At 48.9% G+C, this 23,528-nt stretch overlaps 6 protein-coding genes across 6 annotated transcripts, besides 1 other annotated feature; 3 read left to right on the forward strand and 3 right to left on the reverse strand.

The window, feature by feature from the left end:
• Positions 1-2,313: 2,313 nt before the first annotated feature.
• Positions 2,314-2,885, reverse strand: FPSE_04977 (uncharacterized protein; the record flags this gene model as incomplete). Its single annotated transcript, XM_009258095.1, has 2 exons — positions 2,314-2,496; positions 2,610-2,885. 2 exons carry the CDS (start codon positions 2,883-2,885, stop codon positions 2,314-2,316), a joined length of 459 nt encoding a protein of 152 aa, XP_009256370.1.
• A 1,646-nt stretch (positions 2,886-4,531) lies between these two features.
• Positions 4,532-4,874, reverse strand: FPSE_04978 (uncharacterized protein; the record flags this gene model as incomplete). The annotated part of the gene is made up of 2 exons (XM_009258096.1): positions 4,532-4,709; positions 4,810-4,874. 2 exons carry the CDS (start codon positions 4,872-4,874, stop codon positions 4,532-4,534), a joined length of 243 nt encoding a protein of 80 aa, XP_009256371.1.
• Positions 4,875-11,313: 6,439 nt separating this feature from the next.
• Positions 11,314-11,356: a microsatellite.
• A 1,376-nt stretch (positions 11,357-12,732) lies between these two features.
• On the forward strand, positions 12,733-14,151 carry FPSE_04979 (uncharacterized protein; the record flags this gene model as incomplete). Its single annotated transcript, XM_009258097.1, has 4 exons — positions 12,733-12,807; positions 12,861-13,052; positions 13,104-13,183; positions 13,236-14,151. The coding sequence occupies 4 exons, from the start codon at positions 12,733-12,735 to the stop codon at positions 14,149-14,151; spliced, it is 1,263 nt and encodes a 420-aa protein (XP_009256372.1).
• A 1,451-nt stretch (positions 14,152-15,602) lies between these two features.
• FPSE_04980 (uncharacterized protein) lies at positions 15,603-18,214 on the forward strand (the record flags this gene model as incomplete). Its single annotated transcript, XM_009258098.1, has 3 exons — positions 15,603-15,614; positions 15,870-17,726; positions 17,774-18,214. 3 exons carry the CDS (start codon positions 15,603-15,605, stop codon positions 18,212-18,214), a joined length of 2,310 nt encoding a protein of 769 aa, XP_009256373.1.
• Positions 18,215-19,061: 847 nt separating this feature from the next.
• Positions 19,062-20,273, forward strand: FPSE_04981 (uncharacterized protein; the record flags this gene model as incomplete). Its single annotated transcript, XM_009258099.1, has 4 exons — positions 19,062-19,083; positions 19,139-19,159; positions 19,231-19,461; positions 19,519-20,273. 4 exons carry the CDS (start codon positions 19,062-19,064, stop codon positions 20,271-20,273), a joined length of 1,029 nt encoding a protein of 342 aa, XP_009256374.1.
• A 221-nt stretch (positions 20,274-20,494) lies between these two features.
• Positions 20,495-21,897, reverse strand: FPSE_04982 (uncharacterized protein; the record flags this gene model as incomplete). The annotated part of the gene is made up of 3 exons (XM_009258100.1): positions 20,495-21,509; positions 21,559-21,592; positions 21,651-21,897. The coding sequence occupies 3 exons, from the start codon at positions 21,895-21,897 to the stop codon at positions 20,495-20,497; spliced, it is 1,296 nt and encodes a 431-aa protein (XP_009256375.1).
• Positions 21,898-23,528: the final 1,631 nt, after the last annotated feature.

Consider the following 23,528-nt stretch of genomic DNA (forward strand, 5'->3'; position numbering starts at 1 on the left):
TGATAGTCTGTATAATCGCATGCCACCAACTAGCCATCGAGATATGTCTCTCGAGGTTCCTCTTTGTGATCCTGGCCAACTCTGGCTAGGAGAGGGAAAAAGAAGTCCCTTGTTCGTGGAGGCCCCAGTCCGAGTAAATGGAGTCAGAAAACCTGCTTAAATTGAAGGCATTGTTTATGACGATCCTTTGGATTGGCTGTGCAACTGCCGATAGTTTTCATGGGGAAAAAAGAAATCAGAGTTGATAGAAAACCGGGAAAGTCGCATCCCGGTGATTGACAAGTCAAACTGTCAAATGCGGGAGATTGTGACATGATCGCCCTCTGGTGGGGTTCAGTTGGATAATTGGCAGCTGAAGACAAAAACTAAAACTCGCGATGTAACTTTGGAGAGACCACTTCTTGAACTATAATGCCATGACCGACAGCTCAATTGGTGGCTTCTCATGATGTTTGATTCAGACGTGTGTTACTCAGCAACAAGAGTAGCTCTCCTGTCCTCCCCCCAGTCAAACAGAAAGGCCATTGCGTTAGTTTGAATTACCTTTCCTGATAGCGGACTGCTTGTTGATGAGACGGATATTGTAGTGTGGGTCTAAAAGATATTGATTGACAAGGAAACCCCGGGTTGGCAAAGATGAATACTATCAACTTGGACATGTAAGCAAGGTACAGGAGACACAGTAGAGTGAGGTTTGCGAGGCGGCAAGGTCCTCGTGCAATAGGCGAGAGCCGTTGTGCATGATAAACACCGACATGACGGTCAGCACAAAGGGTCACTAACCACAAGCTGCCTAATACACACCATGCGATGCGACACAAGGGATGTCCATTGAGAGATCCACGTCCAGGATGTGCTGCACACATGTGGTAGAATTGCAACCTTCAGGGTATGCATTATGGCGGGCGTGTAGTGGAGGGCGGGAAATGACGCCTCGTGTCTTGATGAATTAGATTCAACGAAGCAAGCAGGCTCGGTGTTGTCCGTTTTTTTTTTCTTTTTCCTTTCCCCTCGCTCCCAATGCCCGTTCTCAGCATATCTGAAGCTCTCGTATTGGGATACCCATGCACTTACTGTTGGCATTCCGTGGTAAGCTGCTAAGATCCGGGGAGGACGCCAGGGCAAGGTTTGTCAGATGTCATATTTTGTGGGGTAGTTGAGGTGTGAAGTGAAACCTGGGCATTGTAAAGACAAGGTCGAGAAACCACAAAATTAAATGCGGAGTGGTATGCGAGCACCTGGTTTAATTGAGTCATGGCGCTGACGCGAATCGAGGGTGGCTATCAATCAATAAACAAGCGGTAGACCAGGTGGTTAGAATTGAGGCTCGCTAGGGCTGGCCGAGGCTGTTCATATAGCAGGAAACCATGCCTATATGTATCATGAGGTGGAGTTTTAAAGTTGATAAGGCTCGCAAAGGCTGAGCACATTTTCAAGGCCTTTGGGCAGTAATTAATTGATTGCTTTGTATCGCACAGATCGGCAATAGTTACTACCTGGTGAATCGCCTAGTTTATGGTGGTAGTGTTCTGCATGGGCCGTTTCTTGATGCAAGGGATCTTTTGAAAAATTGGGTAATCTTCAAAACACCACGGACTGTCTATCCTTAGTAAATCCGTGTAAATGTGTCGTGAAGAAACGTGGCATTCTTTTATTCACATGATTTGCTGGCCAATGGCGTGTAGAAAACACTTAACTCCCATGGTTCGTGCTGCAATATTTGCTTTGGCGTATTCAAATAAAGTAGATGACGTGACTGGAATTTCGTCATGGCACGGTTGCCATTGAGCTGCTCATGAAACGAATAACCGGCTGGCGAACTTACTGCAGAATGTCAGCCTCATGGCAACAAGCGTCAACGGCAGAAGCAAAAATCAACTCGTTCTAGGGAGTACCGTTGGCACTACTGCGGTGCCGTTGCCGTTGGCAAACTCAATACTAGCATTCCCTTCGCCCGTTTCTATTTGGCTGTTGACAGATCGTCAAGCGTGCAGCATGTTCCATCCTTATTAGTGATAGTAACATGTCAAACCGATCCACGTCTCGTAGATACACACATTCAGACCCAAACATGGTCCTGGACTCATGGTGCGAGACGAAGCCTTGGTGGGGGCTCTGGTTATCAGCTGAGACTTGGACAAGAAGGAGCCTTCCTAACCATCTCAACCACTCCATGACTCGCTGCACCTGAATCAGCTTGATTTGCAGATTTGCAAGGGTAGAGCGTAATGTTTTCCGCTCGAAGGGCCCCGACACTTGTTTGGACTTGTGGGCTCAATTTTGCTCAGCTCACCACAGCAAAACAGAGATCCATCAAGGTTGACGGGAAACAAAGAATGCATTCCCGCGTATCAAAGAAACCATATTCAGCGAAAGTTGATAAGCCCAGTCTTCGACTGCCATACCCGTGTTGTGGATATGACGGAGCTTCTCTTTGCAACTACTTCGACGTAGCGTCACGATGAATATTGAGCCCACAATATCTTCAGATGTAATCTAAAGGATTGGTTAATAGCAGTTAATGGTTAGGTTGACATCATGGATCCATCGTCAGAATTGGTTTGTTGATTAACGCCGACGATATTGATGAACCGCTCTGGTCGCCGTACCTTACCTATCGAGGTCCCCACGTCAGGACCATGCAGCTGCCGGTAGTGCCGAAGAGCAGAAAAGTCTGTAAAAAGCAGAAGAAAAAGGATCCAGTGTTTTTCCATTTGAAGCTCTAGACTTGTAGGTATCCTCCGACACGAGTGTATGTACTGTAGTAGTGTAGGAACTCCCATAGCACCAGTCGGTTGGTGCTGTGACGGTCCGCTCCGCCACTTCGAATTGTTCCATCGTAGAACATTCTGCGGTACTGGCGCCGGCCGCTTTGAACCTGCCATGTTTTCTAGTTATTTCCCAAGCTCAATTTGGTGTACAGGCTCCAGTCACTATGTCTTAGTGTGTTTTCCTTTGTTCCCCTGACTCGAGTTTTCTTGTGCTGCGAGTCTCCGAAGTACCTGGGGCATATATGTGATTCGCCATAAGGACCAGGTTGGTCTTGTATGGTAATGAAATGACAAGAGTAGTAACTTTTAGTCTATTACCTTGTTCCGAGGTCACTGGTCGGGAACTTTTCTTGTTCCAGAGCACTCATGTGGTATTCCAACGGTAAGAAGGCTCAAAACAAACCATGCCCACGCGAGGAGCACTGCCGACATGGCCTTGCTACACATACGTGCGTCAGTTATTCAACGGCAGTTGCTACTTGTTCCTGCGCCAGAGCTGCTTTGATTGCGCACTAGTAACGGCACTTGGATACCAGTGTAGGAAGGAGGTTGACTTCCAAGTTGGAGCCCAAGCGAGCAAAAGCCCTGCACGATATGGACGTAATTTTGTTATCGAATTTACATCACAGGAAGGCCCTATGTGCTTGGCGAATTGTTGATCAAACATGATCCGGCAGTTGCCCTGTATGTTCCATTGGTTGTGAAGCTGCGATGTCGTGAAAACATCGTCCAGCATTCAGCCTGACAAGGGCAGCACTGAAGCCTGGTGGTACAAGCCGGCAGTCATACATAAAGATTTTCGACAAGGGCCTGAAACTTTTGCCGATCCCAAGGATTGTGCCCCTGGTGCAGATGCAGCCCCCCAGCCTGATTGGATGATACCCGAAAGAGACCTAGCTTGCGAGCTGGTGTTACATTCATGACTGTATTCGGCTTATGGCTTTTGGCTTATGATTTCTGGTTGCAAGTGGAAGATCATCCGAATCACATCAGGCCTTTCGAAGAGCCGAAGCCCAGAATGTCGCCCCGCCTGTCAGTTCGGTAAGAACCGCTAGTCCCAGCTGAAACCCTGCCGTGACAAGGAATGTCCCGGCAAGCAGACTTTAAGCACAGCCAAGTTATTATAGCAATGTCGCTCTCTATGAAGGCGAGAATCGCTAGAGCAGGGTTGAGGACCGGATAGAACAAAGCATCGCATGAGACTTCCTATCCTTGTCGATGTTGGTGCAGGGCTTTGCTGTACGCCGTCATCCCAATAATTGGCCTGTTTTTAATCGCGTTACCAGTTCGGGGCTAATTCCCAAGGTAATAACCGGCAATCGAGTGCCGCCGGTGTAATTATGTCATTTATGAATGGCAGTAAAACTTTCCCAAGGTCAACTCTCAATCAAAATCGTCAATGTTTGTTTGAAGATGTGCTATCTCCACATTTAAATCAACTGGCTACCGCTCGTAAAGGCAAGTCAATCGCTGCCGAAGCCAAGAAGCCCTTGCTCGCTTGGCAGGAGAGTAGCTGGCTATCCAGAATATACTCATTTGTTTTAGTAGAGATAGGGGTCCTGGGGGGTAAGAAAACAAGGGCAGCCTGGCCATAGAGCATTACCCTAGTTTTTCTTTCCCGGGGGTTATAGCCTATGTTGTGATCCGCTGGCGGACCTCATAGCCCGGACAGGACGAGTCATGTCGGGACAAATTCCATGGCCATTCCGCATTTTTATTAACGTAGAAACATCGAGATCGAGATCGTTGAAGAAACATAATCAATGCTTCTTCCTAGTGTAGGCCAGGGGTAATTGGCCCAAGCTGGTAGCTTCAAGTGCGGTTCTCCAACTGAGCACGGTGTCTGCAATGTAGTGGCTTTGACGTACTGGTCTCCAGGAAACCTGAGACGATTTAGAACGAGTGGCCCGTGCCTTACCAGTCGTTGTTCGTGGCTGTCTAACGGTAAATTAGTAAGTGAGCGTTGGACAACGATATTACTTTAGAGGCGTGACAAATACTTGAACCCTGAATCATAGAAGCTGCATGGATATATCACAAGATAGGCTCTGGCCGAGCCTTCGCGGCTGGCGAGGCATCGACATCACAGTCGATGGGGCCCATGAAATAGGAAGCTGTCTTGTCATCATTCTCCTTATTCCTTGGAGGTGAATAGAGCGACCCGTCCAAAAGTCCTAATTGGCGTGACCGCTTATGTGGCACGTGGCGAACAATGCTAAATTGACGGTTGTTTTGAAATGGTCTCAGTCCTCTTAGATCAGTTCATGAGCTGAAGTCTGGAGCTTGCAGGGCTGGGATTTAACGCAAACTGGTTAAGGGAGGACAGAAAATATGAGTCGTTGGCGGGTCTCATGTATTCTGACACCCAGAGGGTGCCTCGGCTGTATGGTGCTTCGACTTGTTTCTAACATTTCAGGTCCTGACCTGCAAACAATGCTGCGCGTTTCGTGATATGCACAGTGGTATGGATCGACGTGAGATGCGAGATGCACGTTCGGTCTGTGCCCGCTCGCTGGGCGTGCTGAATCCACGTGGTGTATCAATAGGTAGGTATATTGTTTACTGATTGACGCATTTCCAAACACGATAGGGGCACATATAATGATGACAACGAGAACAGGTAGGTTGCTTGCTTTTGCTGGTGACGGGGTTGCAGGTTGAAGACTGAGCAGCGCCTGTCTGTCTACCTGACACAGATAACAAACGTGACCCTCAAGTTACTAAGTTTGGCAAGAAAGATTTGGTGTCTGGTTGCTCCTCCTTCCCTGTACTCCAAGAGCCATGGTTGGGCCTAAATCCAAAGGCAGGTGCGACTCAACAATCACGCTTGAGTGTGCAATTTTAGAAGAGAAGGCTACTGCTCATTTGATCTGAATTACCTGTACCACGACATTTATTTTCGTCCGTTCTATGCCGTAATGTCCATATCCTTATTGGCACGGGCAGAGATGCCTTTTCGCGAGGGAAGACGAAGTCCAACTCACGGACGCTCAGCACAGCACCATGCATTGCAAATCAGTTCAACGTTTGTCAGAGCGTCCCGCTCATCCCACGCTTATCGGAAGAAGGAGATCTCAGTAGCAGACATCCCAATGCCGTGCGTTAGTAGGTGGTGAGGTCGAGTGTTTCAGAGCCAATTTGGTGACGGTTGAATTGAGAGACTAGCAACAAGCCACACGACTGAATTAGCACCTCTTAACTCAGGTACCCTCAGGTACAGGCACCGACCGACATTCCTTTAACTGAAACTACTAACCAAACTTATTAATATCAGCTTACTTCAAACCCGTCTGCCGTGAACAAGCGCTCAAAACAAGATGAAGGGTCTGAAGTTGGGTTACTATGCAGGCCGGCTCATCACCACCAACTACGACTAGTCATGCATTTACATGCTCAATGCAAAACGGACCTCCACGAGACCTTGATTCCCGACCTTGATCGGCTTGTCGCCTCTAAGTGATTACTCCCTCCAATACGTACATGCAAATTGCAGTATCATTTTCTCTAGGTATCTTCCAGGGACCCACCTGGCAGTCAAGTATTATTTGGATACCACTTTGAGTCGTGTTGGACAGGCAGACCCCGGACTAGCGCGGTGAGTATGCATTGGCTCATCCCCGTAGTACAGCAGCCAGCATCATCGAGCTCAAGACAAGGAACGGCGCTGACAATGTCTCGGATTGTGCAGGATCTCGAGCACTCATGCAGGTTCCAATAGGGCATTGTTTGGAGGCGGTGAGACGCGCATCATGAAATCATGGAGCTCAATGGAGTAAGCGACCCAGGGTGTTTTATTGTGTTTTACTTTTTTCTTCAGACTTCGCAACCGTTACATTGGGCGATCAGCCATTCAGGGTTATCCTTCGCAAATCTCGCAGGGAGATGCTTGCCGCCAGTGATCTTCGCGGGCATCCAGGGTGACCCCCACTATTTCGTTTCGAATGTAACGCAGCACAGAAGTTCCCAGGCGGAAACAATCTCGGCCGAGGCAGAGCTATGGCAAAATGAGACCAGGAGTAGGGAAAGGAACAGGAGATAGACCAGGGTTCCCGAGTGCGACTCTGCGAGCCTCACGGTGCCATACGGATGATCAGTGCGTGCCTTCCCCGGCTTAAACCTGGAATAATAACCAGAGAAACGACTCAGTGTTGGTTCTGCAGAACTCTATATCCGCAATACAAGCCGACTGGACAACCTTGTGTGGGGATCAAAGATACATATGCAACCCGTAGCCAGCCTCCCACCGAATCCTAAACTCTAATCGCAAATCAGTAACCTAAAGAGGGAATCGTCATTCAACTTATTAGTTGTAGGTTAGGACAGCGTTGGCAATCATTATCCGTCATTGTGGTAACTCGGAGATATTTGTAACACGTAGTGTGAGCCATGTGGAGAGATGCGAGAGTCATAACGCTACGGGAATAATGAATTTTGACATTTAAACATATCTCATTAACTTTCGAGCTGTCTGATGCACTGCTTCATTGCAATAATGACATAGTTCTAGACACAAATCAAGGAGAACCGCTAAGTTTTGTTTTGGACCCTTGTTTCCACTGTTACGGCATGGCTCTGTCACAGAAGTGGCGCGTGTATATGAAAAAGCCTTCATTCAAACCAACAAAACATCAGGCCCAAGTATGATGACTTCATTTAAAGCGAGTTCAACCGTACTTGGCCCAATCATGTTGACACAAGCTAGAAAATCTCAACTGGCTCTTTATGAATGTCCAGAAACACTAGCACTTGTAGACTCGCTGTATCAATGCCACCTAGTGTGTTAACCTAGACCACAGTCTTGGCGTCAGGGGACTGAACAAGGCGGTGCGTGCCTGGTCAGCGGATCAACCGAGACTAGATAGACTCTAACAGCCACGTGATGGATGCAGATGTAGATGCAGATACTTATCCGCACACAGGAGATGAGTATTCTTTATTCTGGGCCCGTTGCGGATCATTTGATGGTGTGCTTGCGAGAGTAAAGGGTTGCATTGATGATTTTCCATCAACAGCCGCCTCAGCCCTGGATAAGAAAAAGAACCACACATACGTACATAGTACAGGCGACAGGTCAGCTGTCTAAACCCTGCTGCGTGTCAATGGACACAATGGGTACTGTAACTTCTGCCAAATCTTAGCCCCCTCTCCCCTAGGGATCGACGCCTTTGTTCAATCTCCAGTTGCTTGCTGAGCGATGTGGAGAAGCCGGTTGAAACGTTGGGGTCTCACGTTGATTCCGCAAATCAACATCAACGAACCCACTTGAGAATCGAGCTCAAGGATAGTGCAGTATCTAATCTTATTGCCTGCCGAGTCTCTGACAGAACTGAGTGACTTGTGGCGTGGTAAGAGCTAAAATTCTGACAAGAGATTGCAGTCACTAGCCAACGAGTGTGGTCTGGTACTTATGCATTAATATCGATATCAAAATAAACAAGAGACTGTACAGAGTAGCGCTTGGTCTATTTGGATGCGTCTTAGGATGTGTGAGGTACGTACCTATCTGCTTCCTCACCGGGACGGGGATAATTCATGGGAGCCCGATTGAGGCCCCTGTTATTCTCTTACCTTGAACCCCGGAGCATGAGGCAGGGCAGAGTGTGTAGAGCAGGCAGATAGGCTGTAAATGGCCATAGCTTGGAGTCCAAGACAAGGGTCAACGTCCACCGTAACAACAGCCAAGTCAGGAACGGCATGGACAATCGGTAAGGATCGACAAGGGTTCTAACTGTGGGCGGTGGAGTAGAGATCTTGGTACTCCGTAATGTTGGGTACCTTAGTACCTACAGTATGTACCTACTTTAGTAGCCACTCTGTAATAGGTAGTATGCGGCTTGACTGACACCTGGTCATCCATTACAGGAAACAAGGGACGCCTACAGCACGTCATGGTTCCTCATCAATTTAATGCGACGCCAATAGCGCGGCGTAGAGGAGACGCCCGAAGAATGCCACAGAAGCAATTGCCCAACTCGAGAAAAGACCAAGAGTCTGTGTAGTTGTTCCAAACTCTTGTAAATACTATTATATCCTGTATCCCCGTTCTTGAAAGACATTGCCTCTTTGGGATTATTGTCAAACTCATCCGAACCAAAACCGGACGTAACGCGACTGTTGAGGTTCGGCACGAGCCTTAGCCCGTGCTGGTGAAGTACTGGTGCTGGTGCTGGTGTTGGCTCGCGGGCAGTGACCTATCTTAATTCCATGGCGTGAACCCCGCCGTTTATTTAGTTGCACTCCCGTATCCTCCAACGTTCGACATGCCGCCCAAGCATATAAGTTGCATCGCCGCCGCAAGCCCTGAAATTTGGGTCCAAGTTGTTTAGTGACTGTGACTTGTTTGCATATGTATAAACAAACGGCCATTAAGAGCTCGGCAAGTAACTTGTCGCAATGGTTTGGAGGTGTTGGGCGATAGTGTCGAACGTTGGAGGAATTCGTGGCGGGGCAGACATAACATATGGGAACCCCTGCTCTCGCATCAGATAAGAGGCTGTACAGAGTATAGGTAATTGAGAGGACGATGAGCAGTCCGTAAGCAGGTTAGCAGCCCATGTTGCTCTCGCTGGAAGTTATGCAGACCGTATAAATTAGCTTCGGTAGTAAAACTTCCGAGTTATGTAAACCCCACCAGCAAGGTCTGTGATCGGCAGGCATTGCACTGTAGAGGCTACAGGCGGCAGGTACTGCTGTGGTTTGGCCAGCGCCTGCCCAGCCTTCCACTAAGGTGCGGATAGACGGGCATCGTAGGTAGTCGAGGCCCACTCTGATGCCCGGCGAGCTGGTCCAATCCTGTCCTTTCCATGTCCATGTCTATCATCCAAAAAAGAAACGGTAGTATGGAGCTCATGGGCACTTAATGTTACACCTGCGGTAAGCATTAATCGGCATGATGCTTGAGCTTTACTAATTCATCATATGGCTGGAAAAACCTGGCTAGATGCAGAACCCGTACCAGACAGCAGCATCATTTCCACCGTTGTCAACAGCAAGAACCTCCTCCCTCCACTGAAGTCCATGGACCCAGCGGGCTGAATCAGACCCCAGTCGCGGCGCTCTCCAAAGCCAAGCCAACGCCAACGCCCTGAGCCCCCAGTCTCTCGCTCTCAATGGAGTTGCAGACGCAGACGCAGATGCAGTTTTAGGTGAGCCCCCGCCAGTCCGCCAGCCCGTGAGCCCGTCAGGTCCACAGGATTGTGGTGTCTGCGTGCCAGGTGCCAGGCCTGCCATGGCTTGGCTGGGTCGGTCCACTTTGGATCTCCGTCTCCAAGCACATCCATCCACCCAATCTTGGAACCTGCGATATGTATCCGTACTAGGGTGCTCATCTTTTCCCTCAGACAATACCTCATCTGGTACCTGAGGTGTAACAACAAAAATAGCTGTTACAGATTGAGCAGCTCTCGGCTCTTGCCGGAGATGCCGAGTTTTGCTATCTGGAAGGCAGTTTCAACTTTTGACATTGGTTCCCTCTTAAGCCAAGCCCAACTTATTAGCTTGTGGATGTGGTGGTTGTGGCTGTCCCCTCTTTCTCCGTCAACCTGGGTTTCCCAGGTCTCTGGCGCACTACTGACCATCTGAACATTGGGCCTAGGTCAAGTATCGTCTGTATTTCCTGTGAACCCTGATCCAAGGGTTCTCGAGAGAAACAAGCTTACTAGCGTTGGGCCACTTCATGCAGCTGGTCAGTCAGTCGGTCAATGGCGGCATCATAAAGCAGTCAACATTCTATTCTGTGTGCGTTTTGGAGGGATCTGCCATCCACATCCATCATCCATCCCTTGCTTTAGCACATCAGGACTCAACGCCATCAACTGGATTAGACAGACATCCATCACTGATTAGACTCGTCGGCTTGTGTGCCCCTTGTCCCCGTCCCCGTCCGCGGGCTGGTTCAACGTCCTGGAATATGCAGTGTGCATTTAAGTGCGTACCAGAATTTATTTCCCTCCCCCTCCAAAAAGCCTCTCCAACCTCGATAGGGCTAGTGTGGCCATTTCTTTAGAAAGACCATCCAATTATCGTATTAGAAAAGCCTTGGAACATGGGGCTGCAATTATACCTACCTCCCCGACGGCAAGTCTCTCTACGTTAGTGTTCAGTGATGAACGCAGTGACAGTACAGCGCACTGAGCGTAGTGAAGCAGTTAGCAGGTAGGCATGGAGGCGATGAAACCATGCAACAGAGGTTTAGCTGGCTACTAAACGTCCATAGGTACCTTTTGTATTTCCCATTCGCACTAGTGATGTATCTTGGCCCGCGCTGCATCACTAATTCGGATAATAATTGTCCTCTGTGTACTTGGTCAATGCCCTTTTAGAGTCTATAGTTGGTAATAGTTTCGCCTTGAGTCCTGACGCACTTTTAACCCACTTCCCACAGGCAAAGCAGCTACCTAGCCGACTAGCTGCTGCATGCCGCCATCAACGCAAGCCCAAGGTGGTTTAGTTGAGCAGTTGGAGACGTTGTGCTCGGTATACGACCCGAGCGAGTCTCGTCTGAGTCTGTGGTTACTTGTTAGTGGCAGCCCTCGTCTCTGTTTTGCCTTACCTTTCCTTTGCCTTGCCTTGTCTTGCCCTGCCTTTATCGTCCCCTGGCCTAATTGATTGACCCTTGATGGATATGTCTCTTCATCTCCCTCTCCAACAGCCTCCCTCCACTTCCTCTTCTCTTTACCTGACGTGTCGTCACGCTTTCTCACCCTTGGCTCACTCCCCATTCCCCATCTTAACTCTTTCTCAATTTCCTCTTGTGGTATTCACACCCCCCGTCACTGTTGCCGGACACGACCCACTGAAGCCCGCTGTTGCAGGGCAGGGATCCCTTGACTTCTTTGATCTCCTGCGTGGTTCATTGTTAGCCCCGGCGTATGGATATGGATATAGGTATACGGATACTAGGTAGCTATACCATGCTCGCCGTACACCTATGAACTAAGTCAGATTTGCGACGGCCCATCTTTCCAGCTTAAGGTGGCTACTGTCCTCGTTCTTGTATTTAGCATCTGCGTGGCCCTGGCTAATGTACTGACACGGTACTCGATTCTGCACTACCTCACCTTACACCAAACACTCCTGTCCGGAACCCCACAGCCCTTGCCCAGCGGGACCACAGCAGAACCTGGTGGTTGTTCGTTCATATCTGTCGCCGTGCCCCCATTATCTATAGTCTTTGTATGGGGCTTCATTGAACGTCTAGTCTACCTGACTCGAATCAACTCAACTAAGTGCTACATGGTCTGTTCCGACGACTCGATACTTGTGCTTGGCTTGACATACTGCGTTACGTTACGTTAGTCACACTATCGAGCCGTCAATCGTTCCGAACCCAATCAGTTATTACCCTGATATTCCCTTGTCCTTCCTTCTGGACCTTTTCCATCATCCCTCATAGTACAACCGTCTGTAGCGACGTCCCTCTTTTCAGGTGTGCAGCCCTCCCCGGTCCCAGCCAAATTTCTTCTCTCCGATCCACTGGCCAATCCTGGGTAGTGCCTGCATTAACACGAGACGTTTAAGCACTCAGCTCCCACTCAACCTGGACCCTCAGCTTCACCCATCTTTTATATCCCACACTCAACCGCTTCTTTACCACCACCAATATTATATATACTCATCACCACCCAACCTCGTCAAGTCTTCCATACTCTTGACACATCTCGATTGTCAGACCCGGGCTTGTTCACGTTATCTTATGAGCGCTACTTTATCTACGATTGACCCCATCGCCGCCTACTATACCCTAATTCCAGACAGAGTCTAACGGTTTATCCATCAATCTCTCTCAACGACAGTATAATACTTCTACTGTACCGGGTCTGCAACTATCAATACGCAAAGCGCTTGAAAAGGATTATGCTATAGCTTGTCAACGATTTGCCCAGTTCATATCTACCACAGCACTTGGGACCGTTTCGCACACATTGCCTCGAAGGAACATCGATACCCGGCAAAAATAACCATGGAACTCATGGAATTGGTCGAGAACGAGCCCACTGCCCGTCCATTCCAGTGCGACTGGCAGTCTTGCACAAAGGTTTGTTACTTCAGAGTCCGCTACGACTAGCCTTCCTTGCTAACCTCTGACAGAGCTTTAATCGAAAGTCTGATTTACAAAGACATTACCGTATACATACTAATGAACGACCTTATTCTTGCTCTATTCCTGGATGCGGGAAGAGTTTTATTCAACGCAGCGCCTTGACTGTTCATATCCGAACACATACAGGAGAAAAGCCCCATCAGTGCCAACACATTGGTTGTGGCAAACGGTTCTCTGATGTAAGTGAAAACAACTCAAGTGACTGGTGGGAAACCAACTAACAAATTTAGTCTTCGAGTCTTGCACGGCACCGACGTATACACACTGGAAAGCGTCCATACAAATGTGCCCATGATGGTTGTTCCAAGAGGTATGTTGTGGCAACCCCCATTCAATGGATCACTTGCTGACATGGAACTCAGCTTTTGCAGAAAGACCACCATGGTTAAGCATCAACGGAGATCGCACCAGCAGGGGATGAACCCCAACGATATCGACGATTGCTCCTCGGATTCTGATGATGACGAGTCTCCTTCTACTCCCCAGCACTCCTCAATGACCTGGTCGCCTCACGATATGGTTTCTATGGGCCAAACAGCACCAAACGGCTCACTCCATCGTGCATCCTCTTATGCCGACTTTGAATCTCAAGTCCATGGTCACCATATGCCGGCTCACTATGCCCACAGACATGGAATTCCCACCACTGTCCCGCATGAGTACCACGGGCATACGGTGCCCGATCAACACGCACACGTTCAACTTGTTCATCGAGCCGCAGCCATACCGCGCCAGACATACTATGTAACTGAGCAAGGGAACCCTGGCGTTGCCACGATGACTAGTTCTTTGCCTCCTCATTACCACCTATCACAACACGTAGAGCGACCTGCCATGGAGATGCCGTATTCTGCTCCAGGAATTCCGACGTCCATTCAGAGCAGCCCCAGCACCTTCTCTGCCACTTCAGTCCCGAGCCCCATGGTTCAAGATGGCTTCTATGCTCACCAGCCGACAACCCAGGCAGCATATACAGCAGCGGAAACCCAACCAGCTATGGTTCAGTATCACCACCCTATTCAGCACCATATGGCCCAGGCCCAGCAGCAGCCGGTTGTATCACAGCCGCAGCATATGTCTACCACGACCGAACACTACCCTCCACCATCAGCGCATCCGCAACAAGAGCAGTGGTCCAATTACGACCCTCCGATCGAGGTTACAACCATTGGACAACTGCCTGCGTATGGGAGTGCAGTATATGATATATATGCACCCAAGTTGGAGTTTGATGATCCTTCACTACAGCTTCCAAGCAGCAGACTGGCGAGCATGTGATCAGTCCGCTCCTAATACCGCTCCATAATTTACGAATATTGTCTTCAGCACACGACAAGATATCGCCCCGTTTCTTCACGATAGTTACCTGTAACATTACGATCATACCACGGCTGGACCACGCAACGATCTCTATTTCATGAATTTTATTTCTACTCTTGAAGAGGATATACCCATTGGGACGTTATTGGAAGAGAACAGGATAGAGCATTACTCGAAAACCATCAATCTTTCTCTAGATCTTATGAAAGATGTCACCCACGATTCGGAACACCGTTCTTGTTTTTTTCTTTATCAGTTGGATCTTGTGTAATTCGAGCTGAGGAGGGGTTTGTTCATCTTTTGCCAATCATTTTTACCTGAGCACCCGCGACTTTGGATCAAGGGCGTTGCAGCGGCTCATTCTTGCTACTCGGATTCTCTTTACATTGGATTATTCAAACAGCAGCCCATTGCGCCTGAGTATTTCCCCTAATCTTGTCATCATTTGTTTTCTTGTCTTTTGCAGCATTGAGTAGCACCAATACCCTATGTGTCAGGTTTTCATGTTGAGGTTTTGTTGGGCGGATAATTTACCGGGAGTAGGAGGTGGGCGGATGTCAGGAAGGGCTTGTGCACGCATATGGATCGACACCAGCATTGAATATTTGCAGACTTGGAAATAGAGGCTTAATGTCCACATCTAATACACATATATTGTTTTGTAACCAACTCGCTTTCACCCCATTGTCTTACATGATTCTTGAATGAGTGAAGAGATGATGTGGTTCTCTAACCATGAGAGAACGGACCTAGATCATTCGCACACTGGCAGGTGGGTTACAATAAAACCGGTACTGATTTAGTGGCCGACATAAATATTAGATCACTCTTAGTGTATGTATGGCCTAAGAGTGGACTAATGATTTCGTCTGTGTGGCTTCAAGTCCCTATTTTTTAGCAACCCGCCTGACTGGGTATCCTATCATACCTACCTGTATTAGCAATTCCAAAAAAATAGAAATCTCTAATAGTGTCAAGATTCATCTATTCCAATGTCGTGGTCGGGAGACGGAAGATCTGATAGCCGGGTTGTGATGACTCAGCAACTTCCCGATGAGGAAAGGCTGTAGCCTGTGATGTGATGCCGAATCGCGGACCAGAGTGGCAAGCAGTCCGAACTCCCCCCCCATCGATTACATACCGATGATGCCTGCGCGCGATTCACTATGAGTGCATCCCGGTAAACTATTATTTCGTCTCTCTGAGCAGACTTACCGTACAACATACCTGGTCAACGATAAACGTTTCTGTCCCGAGAAACTTTCGACACGGGGAGGCGCAGATCAAGCCACCCCATTACACGTCATTGAAACGGTTTATCATCATCTTTTATTTCATTATCAGCTTACAAAACATCATTGCGAAAGCACTTTTGGTGCAAAAAAACTCCTAGCATGGCATATAACGCCATGGTGCTGCCAGTAAGTTGCCCCGCGATCCAGGTATAGCCATTACCGAGCAGCACTGACGAGACTTCAGAACGTGGCAGCGACAACTACGGAGTTATGGCCCTCGATTTCGAATACCCTTATGTCCCCTTGGAGACATACAACTTCCGTTCAAGCCCGTCGATCAGTTTCTTCGAAAGAAGCCATCAGGGAAAACAAAGCGGCTGAACCCCACCAAGTGAGTTGCAGGCGAGTGTTGTTCAAACACTATACTGACTCCAATTGTAGACAGCCGAACTTCGGCTCCCCGAGTTCCTTCAAAAGGTTGACTTGACCTCCTTCTCTCGTTCACGATTTTCTGCGATGGCACTGATGACCGCTCAGGCTACTATCTCGAACATGGGCCGTGTTGGCCTTCATGCGGCCAACCCCATTTTGCGACACCCTCACTTTCAACCCCGCGCATCGAGTCCGTCGTCTTTCATGCGTTCCTTCTCAACTTCTTCCGGTATTCTGTCTTCTCGTGGTATCTCACCTCTCGGTCCATTTTCTGTTCAGCGCAGAGCCTTCGGCAGCTCCAATGGCATCTCCCGCAACCAGCTCGCAACATTAGAGGAATCCGCCAACCGAAACCCTGGTAATGCGAACGCGCAGAATGCTTTTTACCAGCTTCTCCTCCGAGCCAACATGCCTGCTATTCTTGTGGAACGATATCAATCTGGACGCTTCGCCACCAGCCCTGCTACTAATGACGCCTACCAGCGAGCCCTCGCTATGCTTGGTGCTAGTGCTACTCAAGCTGCGAATGCGCCTGGAGCTACGAACGGAAATTTTGGACGCACTCAATGGCCCAGTTATGAGCAAGGCATCGCTAACGCTGCTGTGACTGGAGCTGCAAACGCTGGTAATCCCATGGGTCACAAGGGAGAACCCATCCATGTCATCGTTCAGGAGTCAACCCGGTCTACTATCTTCCGTTGGGTCAAGTTTTTGGCAATCTTCATCGTCACCACCTATCTGTGTTTTGCACTTGTTACTATTGCTATTGAGGCGTTTAGCACTTTCCGTCGTGGAGGTCCGAACAGCAAACAGGATTCTGAGGTCAAGGCTGAGAAGCAAAACACACGGTTCCAAGATGTCCACGGTTGCGATGAAGCCAAGGAAGAACTCCAGGAAGTCGTTGAGTTTTTGAAGAACCCTGAGAAGTTCAGCGACCTCGGTGCCAAGCTTCCCAAGGGCGTCCTCCTGGTTGGTCCTCCCGGTACCGGTAAGACGCTTCTTGCTCGAGCCGTTGCCGGTGAAGCCGGTGTTCCTTTCTTCTACATGTCTGGTAGTGAGTTTGACGAGATCTTTGTTGGCGTTGGTGCCAAGCGAGTCCGTGAGCTCTTCACTGCCGCCAAGAACAAGTCCCCTGCCATTGTCTTTATCGACGAGCTTGATGCTATTGGAGGCAAGCGCAACCCTAGAGACCAAGCACACGCCAAACAGACACTGAACCAGCTGCTTACCGAATTGGACGGGTTTGATCAAGACAGCAAGATCATTATCATCGGAGCCACCAACTTGCCCAAGATGTTGGATAAGGCTCTCACTCGTCCAGGACGCTTCGATCGACATGTCAATGTTGACTTGCCCGATGTTAGAGGCCGAATCGCCATTCTCAAGCACCACGCCAAGAAGATCAAGGTTTCCCCCGATGTCGACCTCGAGGCTATTGCTGCTCGATGCCCCGGTCAATCAGGTGCCGAGCTGGAGAATATGCTCAACGTCGCTGCTCTTCGAGCCAGTCGAGCCAAGGCCAGCTTTGTTTCAAAGCAGGATATGGAGTGGGCATACGACCGAGTCACAATGGGTTCTGAACGCAAGTCAATGGTAATCACCGAGAAAGAGAAGGAAATGACGGCTTATCATGAGGCCGGCCACGCGCTTGTCCAGCTTTTCGACAAGGAGAGCTCAAACACTCTGTACAAGGTCACAATTCTTCCCAAGGGACCCTCATTAGGCCACACTGCCCAGCTTCCCCAAATGGACAAGTATTCCTACACAGCTGCGGAATATATGTCAAACATTCGTGTGGCACTTGGAGGCAAGATGGCCGAGGAACTTCGATACGGCGGCGACAAAGTAACCTCGGGTGTTTCATCGGTAAGGACTGTTATTACATCATTTGTACCGTATGCTAATTCCTTTAGGATCTCGAGAGGGCCACTGACCTGGGCTTCATGATGGTGACCCTTTTCGGCATGTCCGCCGCACTAGGACCCGTTGAATACGGCCGAAGATACGATAATCTCAGCTCTGAAACAAAGGCCGCAATCGAAGGCGAAGTCCGAAAAACCATAGGAAAGTCGTATGAGGATGTGCGAAAGCTATTGACCGAAAAGCGAAGTGAGTTGGACTTACTAGCCAAGGCTCTTGTGCAGTACGAGACCCTGGACAAGTCCGAGGTGGAGAAGGTGATTCGAGGCGAGAGTCTTCCTGGTCGTATCACTGCACCTAAGGGGCCTATGAGACTGCCTATTCCTCAACAAGCTCCAACACCACCAGGTCTCGGCGGTGTTCATCAGCCTCAACCCCCAGAGACACCTGCGCCGCCAGCAGCGGCGGCAGACACGTCTAGAACCGACGGTTGAGGTTAAGGGTTTTTCAAGGCCAGCACCACACCGCCATGGAGTAAAGATGAGGTGAAAGGAAGCCCGGCGTAGTTCGCGCCGCGTACGACGTATGTGGTGTTGGAAAATAGGGTGAGGATCCATATCGAACGCATATTTCTACAGCGAGCATTGTGTGGAATTGGATGAATTGCCTTTGCGAGACGCGAAAGAGGACGGGGTTCGAGCGAGAACGACTAGTATATGCCTAGGCTTAGCGATTTATGTCCATGTGGACTTTTATTTGTTCAAGCGATAGTAGCATTATGCAGGAAGTCAGGTTGAGCATAAGGGGCTGAGGAGAGCCATCGCTATCAACCAGAATAGGATGATGTGGTGGGTCGAATCTCTGGCGTGAGCCTGCACTACATCAAAAGTGTATGGATAATCCCTCTCGATCATAGGTCTCGATTGTAATAAATTATTGTATGTGTACACTACTATTGTTTTGTCAAGAGATGATGTGATGGTACTTTGATGGTGACTTGTGTGTTTACCAATAAGTCGGTTTGTAGAAGTGTGGCCGTGACGATAGGTGGTCAAATTGATAGTGTCCGGTAACGGAGAAAGACTATCAAGTGATAATGTTCAGGTTGTAACAAAAGAGGAGGAGAGCGTGGGGGAGGGGACTTGCATTGCATTGCATTACTGCAACATGTCGAATCCCCCAACTTGAATGACGAATGCGGGTCCAGTTCCCCAACCTTGATCCGAGGTATATATTAGAGGTCATTGACATCAAACAATGAGGCATTGCTCATTCACTTGAGAACAACTACAATTGATATATATCTGCTGTGGCCGCTTACACTTTCCTATTCCTCTCACCATGACCAAGGTTCTCCTCACTGGTAAGTTCCCACGCATGATACATGTCCAATCAGCTATCTAACAGTTTACTCCTAGGTGGTTCGGGCTTCATCGCCGGTATGTATATACCAGAGGGAAACAGAATAAAGCCTCTACATGACACAAGACACACAGTCTAACATATCCAGCTCATACCCTGGAACAGCTTCTCGAAAAGGATTACAGCATCGTCACAACAGTCCGCTCAGAGGACAAGGCCCAGAAGATCCGCAACGCATTCCCCGACAAGGTCAAGGATGGCAAGTTGGAGATTGTCATTGTAACCGACATCGCAAAGCCCGATGCTTTTGACCAAGTGGCCAAGACTCCCGGTCTCGATGCCGTTGTTCATGTTGCAAGCCCCTTTCACTTCAATATCAGTAAGTTCCGCAGAAACATGGACAAGTCGGCGCAATGGCTGACTGAATAATGCACAGCCGATCCCAAGAAGGACCTCATAGATCCAGCTGTCATTGGCACAACTGGTATCCTCAAAGCCCTTCATGCTTCAGCACCCAACGTCAAGCGCGTGGTCATCACTTCATCATTCGCCGCCATCATCGACGAGGCCAAGTTCACAGACGGATCTCACGTCTTTTCCGAAAAGACATGGAATCCCGTCACAATTGACGACATCGCCCGTTCCGACACAACTGCTTACCGCGCCTCAAAGACCCTTGCTGAACGTGCAGCCTGGGACTTTGTCGCCGAGAAGAAGCCTTCTTTCGATCTCGTGACGGTTTGCCCGCCCCTGGTTCTGGGTCCCGTATCAAAGCATCTCGCTACTCTGGAGAGCATCAACACGTCCAACGCACGTATCGTGAATCTTTTGCGAGGCGAATGGAAGGACGAGATTCCTCCCTGTACACCAGTTCCTCTCTGGATTGATGTGAGAGATGCTGCGCGCGCGCACGTTCGAGGTCTCGAGGAGCCCAGCGCTGGGGGGAAGCGACTCTTCACCACAGCAGGATTATTCTCACACCGTGAGATTGTCGACATTATTGCTAAAAAATTCCCCGAGTCCAAGGATAGGCTCCCTGGGCCTGAAGTCAAAGGCGGAGAACTTCCTCCTAAAGATCAGATTTTTGGAATCGATAATAAGGAGACGAACGAGCTGCTCAAGATTGATTGGCTCACCGTGGAAAAGAGTATGACAGATTTGGTTGAGTCACTCAAGGAGATTGGCATCTAAAAAATTGGATGCATAATAAATAGTATTATAAACATACTCTACAGCTGAATAAAAGTAATTGTGGCGATAACCATGGGGTTAATTTAATACATTTTTGTGTGTTGTGTAAGTCATCGTAACCGGCTCCTTCATATGTAATCATACATGCATACAGCGTGTACTATCCAAAATATCCCCATGGTCTCTCAGTTTCTCCATATTCCCTGGGTCAAGGGCTAAACTCATGTTTCTCCGTAGTTACCCATATCCTTTTGAGGCGGGTTTGTGGGAGTAGAAGGCCTGACCGGAGGTGTTGAGGGAAGAGCTCTTGTGGGTGGCGGTCCTGGACTAGCGAGCATATTGAACGAAGCATCGCGGGATCGGGGAGGACGAGGAGGAGAAGTATTCCCACCAAGTCCAAGGGGATCTATAAGAGCAGAAGGTGGGGGTGTGATAATACCATCGCTGATACTCGCTGAGCGCTCATTATTTCTCATGTTGCCCCCATCTGGCGCCGTCATGACGATCATAGGAACTTGATTCGAGCTGTAGATCCTAGGCGTCCTTTCATGTCTAGGTGAGAGATTCCTCCCTGTTGGCGAAAAGAGGGGCGAAGTCGGGAAACTGTCTTGCTGATCACCCATTGTGGGAAGATATCTCCGCTCACGAAGCCGCGCTGGTGGTGTAAGAGGAACGCCCTCAGCATCAGCATGAGAGGCAGAAAAGGAGATAGCTGGAGAGACGAGAGGAGTTGGTGAGTCTGCTACTGGAGGTGGCGATGTGGGATGCTTGATGAGTCTTCTGATGTCGTTCTTGCGAGAGCGTCTCCTTCGAAAGAGGCAGAATATCAAAGCACAAATGGCGAGGAGGCCTACAACAGAAATGACGGCGACGGTTACTTTTACGCCCGTAGGCATTCCTTTGTTGTCTTTGGTGTCGTTTTGATCGCTGCTTGAAGGGTTGGAAGTTCCTTGGGCTGAAGAGTCTCTGCTTGTGGAATAACTTGTTTGTGGTATGGAGCTTTGTAGTGGTACCGAGGTTAACGTTTCTTTGGTTGTAGGTCTAGAAGAGACTGTCTCTTTGATGGTGGTTGCTTTTGCCGATGATGGTCTTGGTGTAGTTTGAGAAGATTCATCTTGAGTTATGTCCACTGCGCTGGCGTCTTGACAGTGTTTGTCACTTCCATTGATAGACTCAGGGTCGCATATGTGATATGGCTGAGGGGGACCTGGATCTATTACAGAGTGGTAACCGATACTGCCAACATCTTAGAGTCTGTTCCATCTTATGTTCAGAGCGTTCTTACTCTTGACAGGCATTGATGAGCCAGTTGACATTTGCTATTAACCCGTCAGCATCATGACCAATTATGTGAGTATAGATGAGAGCGTCACATACGATCTCTGCCAAGCTCACCGAGATTGTCCACGCCACAAGCCTGAGCGTCGCAACAGTACAAAGCCTGAAAAGGCTGTTCTCTCTCCATGCGATCCTTGTCTTGCAGAGCCTCGCACACTCGCTCGAATGTCTCATCCTCGGGCAACAGTTCCTTGAGGAATCTCTCCCTACACAAGGCGATACAATGTGGCGGATCTTGCACGTCTGGCGCAACGAAGCCCCAGATATGCCCTGTGCAGCCCGTCATGGCAAGAGAATAGGGACGAGATTAATATGAGAGGATAAGAGGACTGTCTTCTCTCGCTATTTCCATGCATGGCATGCTATGCTCTCTGCTTGGAGAAGAGGTGTTGAGTGACTGACGAGAAGTGGAAAGGTTTCAGCTCAGACTCAACGGCAACTCGAGACGAGGCGAGACGAAAAGTAAAGGGAAAGGAGGAGGAAAAGAAGCGAAAGCGAACGGGAACGGAAATGAAAATAAACAGAAATTGGCAGAGACGACAAAACGGAACGGAGAGTGAGAAAGGGGGCGGAGGGGAAGGAGAATGGCCACTATAACAAGGTATGACTACCATTCGAACTTTCACTTATACTCAGCTACCTACTATACCCAATGACGATGAGAACATCTCTGGAAGCACAACCCCGGTGATAGTTCTGTTGGTACAGCACAGGACCGGTAGCATGGACAAGATCAGGCTGGTGCGTCCGTCCGTCCGTCAAACTGCAAGTCCAATGCAGTCGATCCCCAGTCTCTATAGGGAGGCAAGTTTGTTCTCTGGTTACACGACGTATGCTGTACTGTAGTCACCCGCGTCCGACGAGAATAACCTCGTATGTTATGTATTTCCCTTTTCTACTCCAACGCCCTGTTTGTTTGTTTGCTTGCTTGCTTCCCAAGTCCTGCGTAGACCTGAGGAGGAGGCTTGGGCTTGCATGATGGCGGAGGCGGAGAATTAAACCTCGTGAGGTCCATCACCTTTTGTTTTTCGAGGCCTTCTGTTTTGTTTGTTCTTCAACGGCAACTAGTCTGTTTCCTTTTAGGTGTGGCTGCCACGATGGAAACGAAAAGGGCACACCGGAAACTATGGAAGCCGGCGGTATGTATGACATTGTTGACGGGGCCAGTAGAAATAAATAAAGGGCAAGCTGAGCCGGGAGACAAGGTCAGGAACAGAGTCAGAGACATGTTCAGCTGCGTTGCATGCGATACACCAAGTCACAGCAACGGTCACTGTTTGGCAGGCCAAGCGAGTGATTTGGCCAGGGTCTTGCATTCTGGTAACCAATTATAATCAATTTTTCGCGAGTATCTAGGTATTGTATTGTGTTGTATTGATGACTCTCAAGATGACTCTCCAATATGTCGGCAATAGTTGTCTTGATCAGCTTAGCTGTACAGATAGATATTCTACGTATTTATTCCCTACTTGTCATTATGTCCAATCTGCTTGTATTTTTTAATACTTGGCCTGACTGTACTGTGCGTTTGTCTGGTGGTTACACACAGGCACTTTGCCATGCTTTGCTCCCCTGCTGCATGCCTCCCGTTCAAACTACATATCCCCATCTGAATTAAATACGCGCGTCATGCGCTGCAGATTTCCATTCTTTGTCTCGAGTAATCTGCTGGTAGTCAATCGTGTCATGTCATAAATCGGTATCTTGCAGCACCCTTGATCTCACTGCCTGGTAGTTGGTTGGTGGTTTGCATAACTCAATTGGCTGACACAACCACAATCAGAGACATATGTTCTACTCTTGCATAACAATTGTTCCAAAATATGCACCTCAACTTTGCGGTGAAGACGAGACATGAATGACTACATACGACTACGAAGAGTCAGTTAGTTGTTCAAATCCTCTTTAGCCGGTGAC

This window comes from Fusarium pseudograminearum, chromosome 1 (genome assembly GCF_000303195.2).
Source record: "Fusarium pseudograminearum CS3096 chromosome 1, whole genome shotgun sequence".
NCBI lineage: Eukaryota > Fungi > Ascomycota > Sordariomycetes > Hypocreales > Nectriaceae > Fusarium > Fusarium pseudograminearum.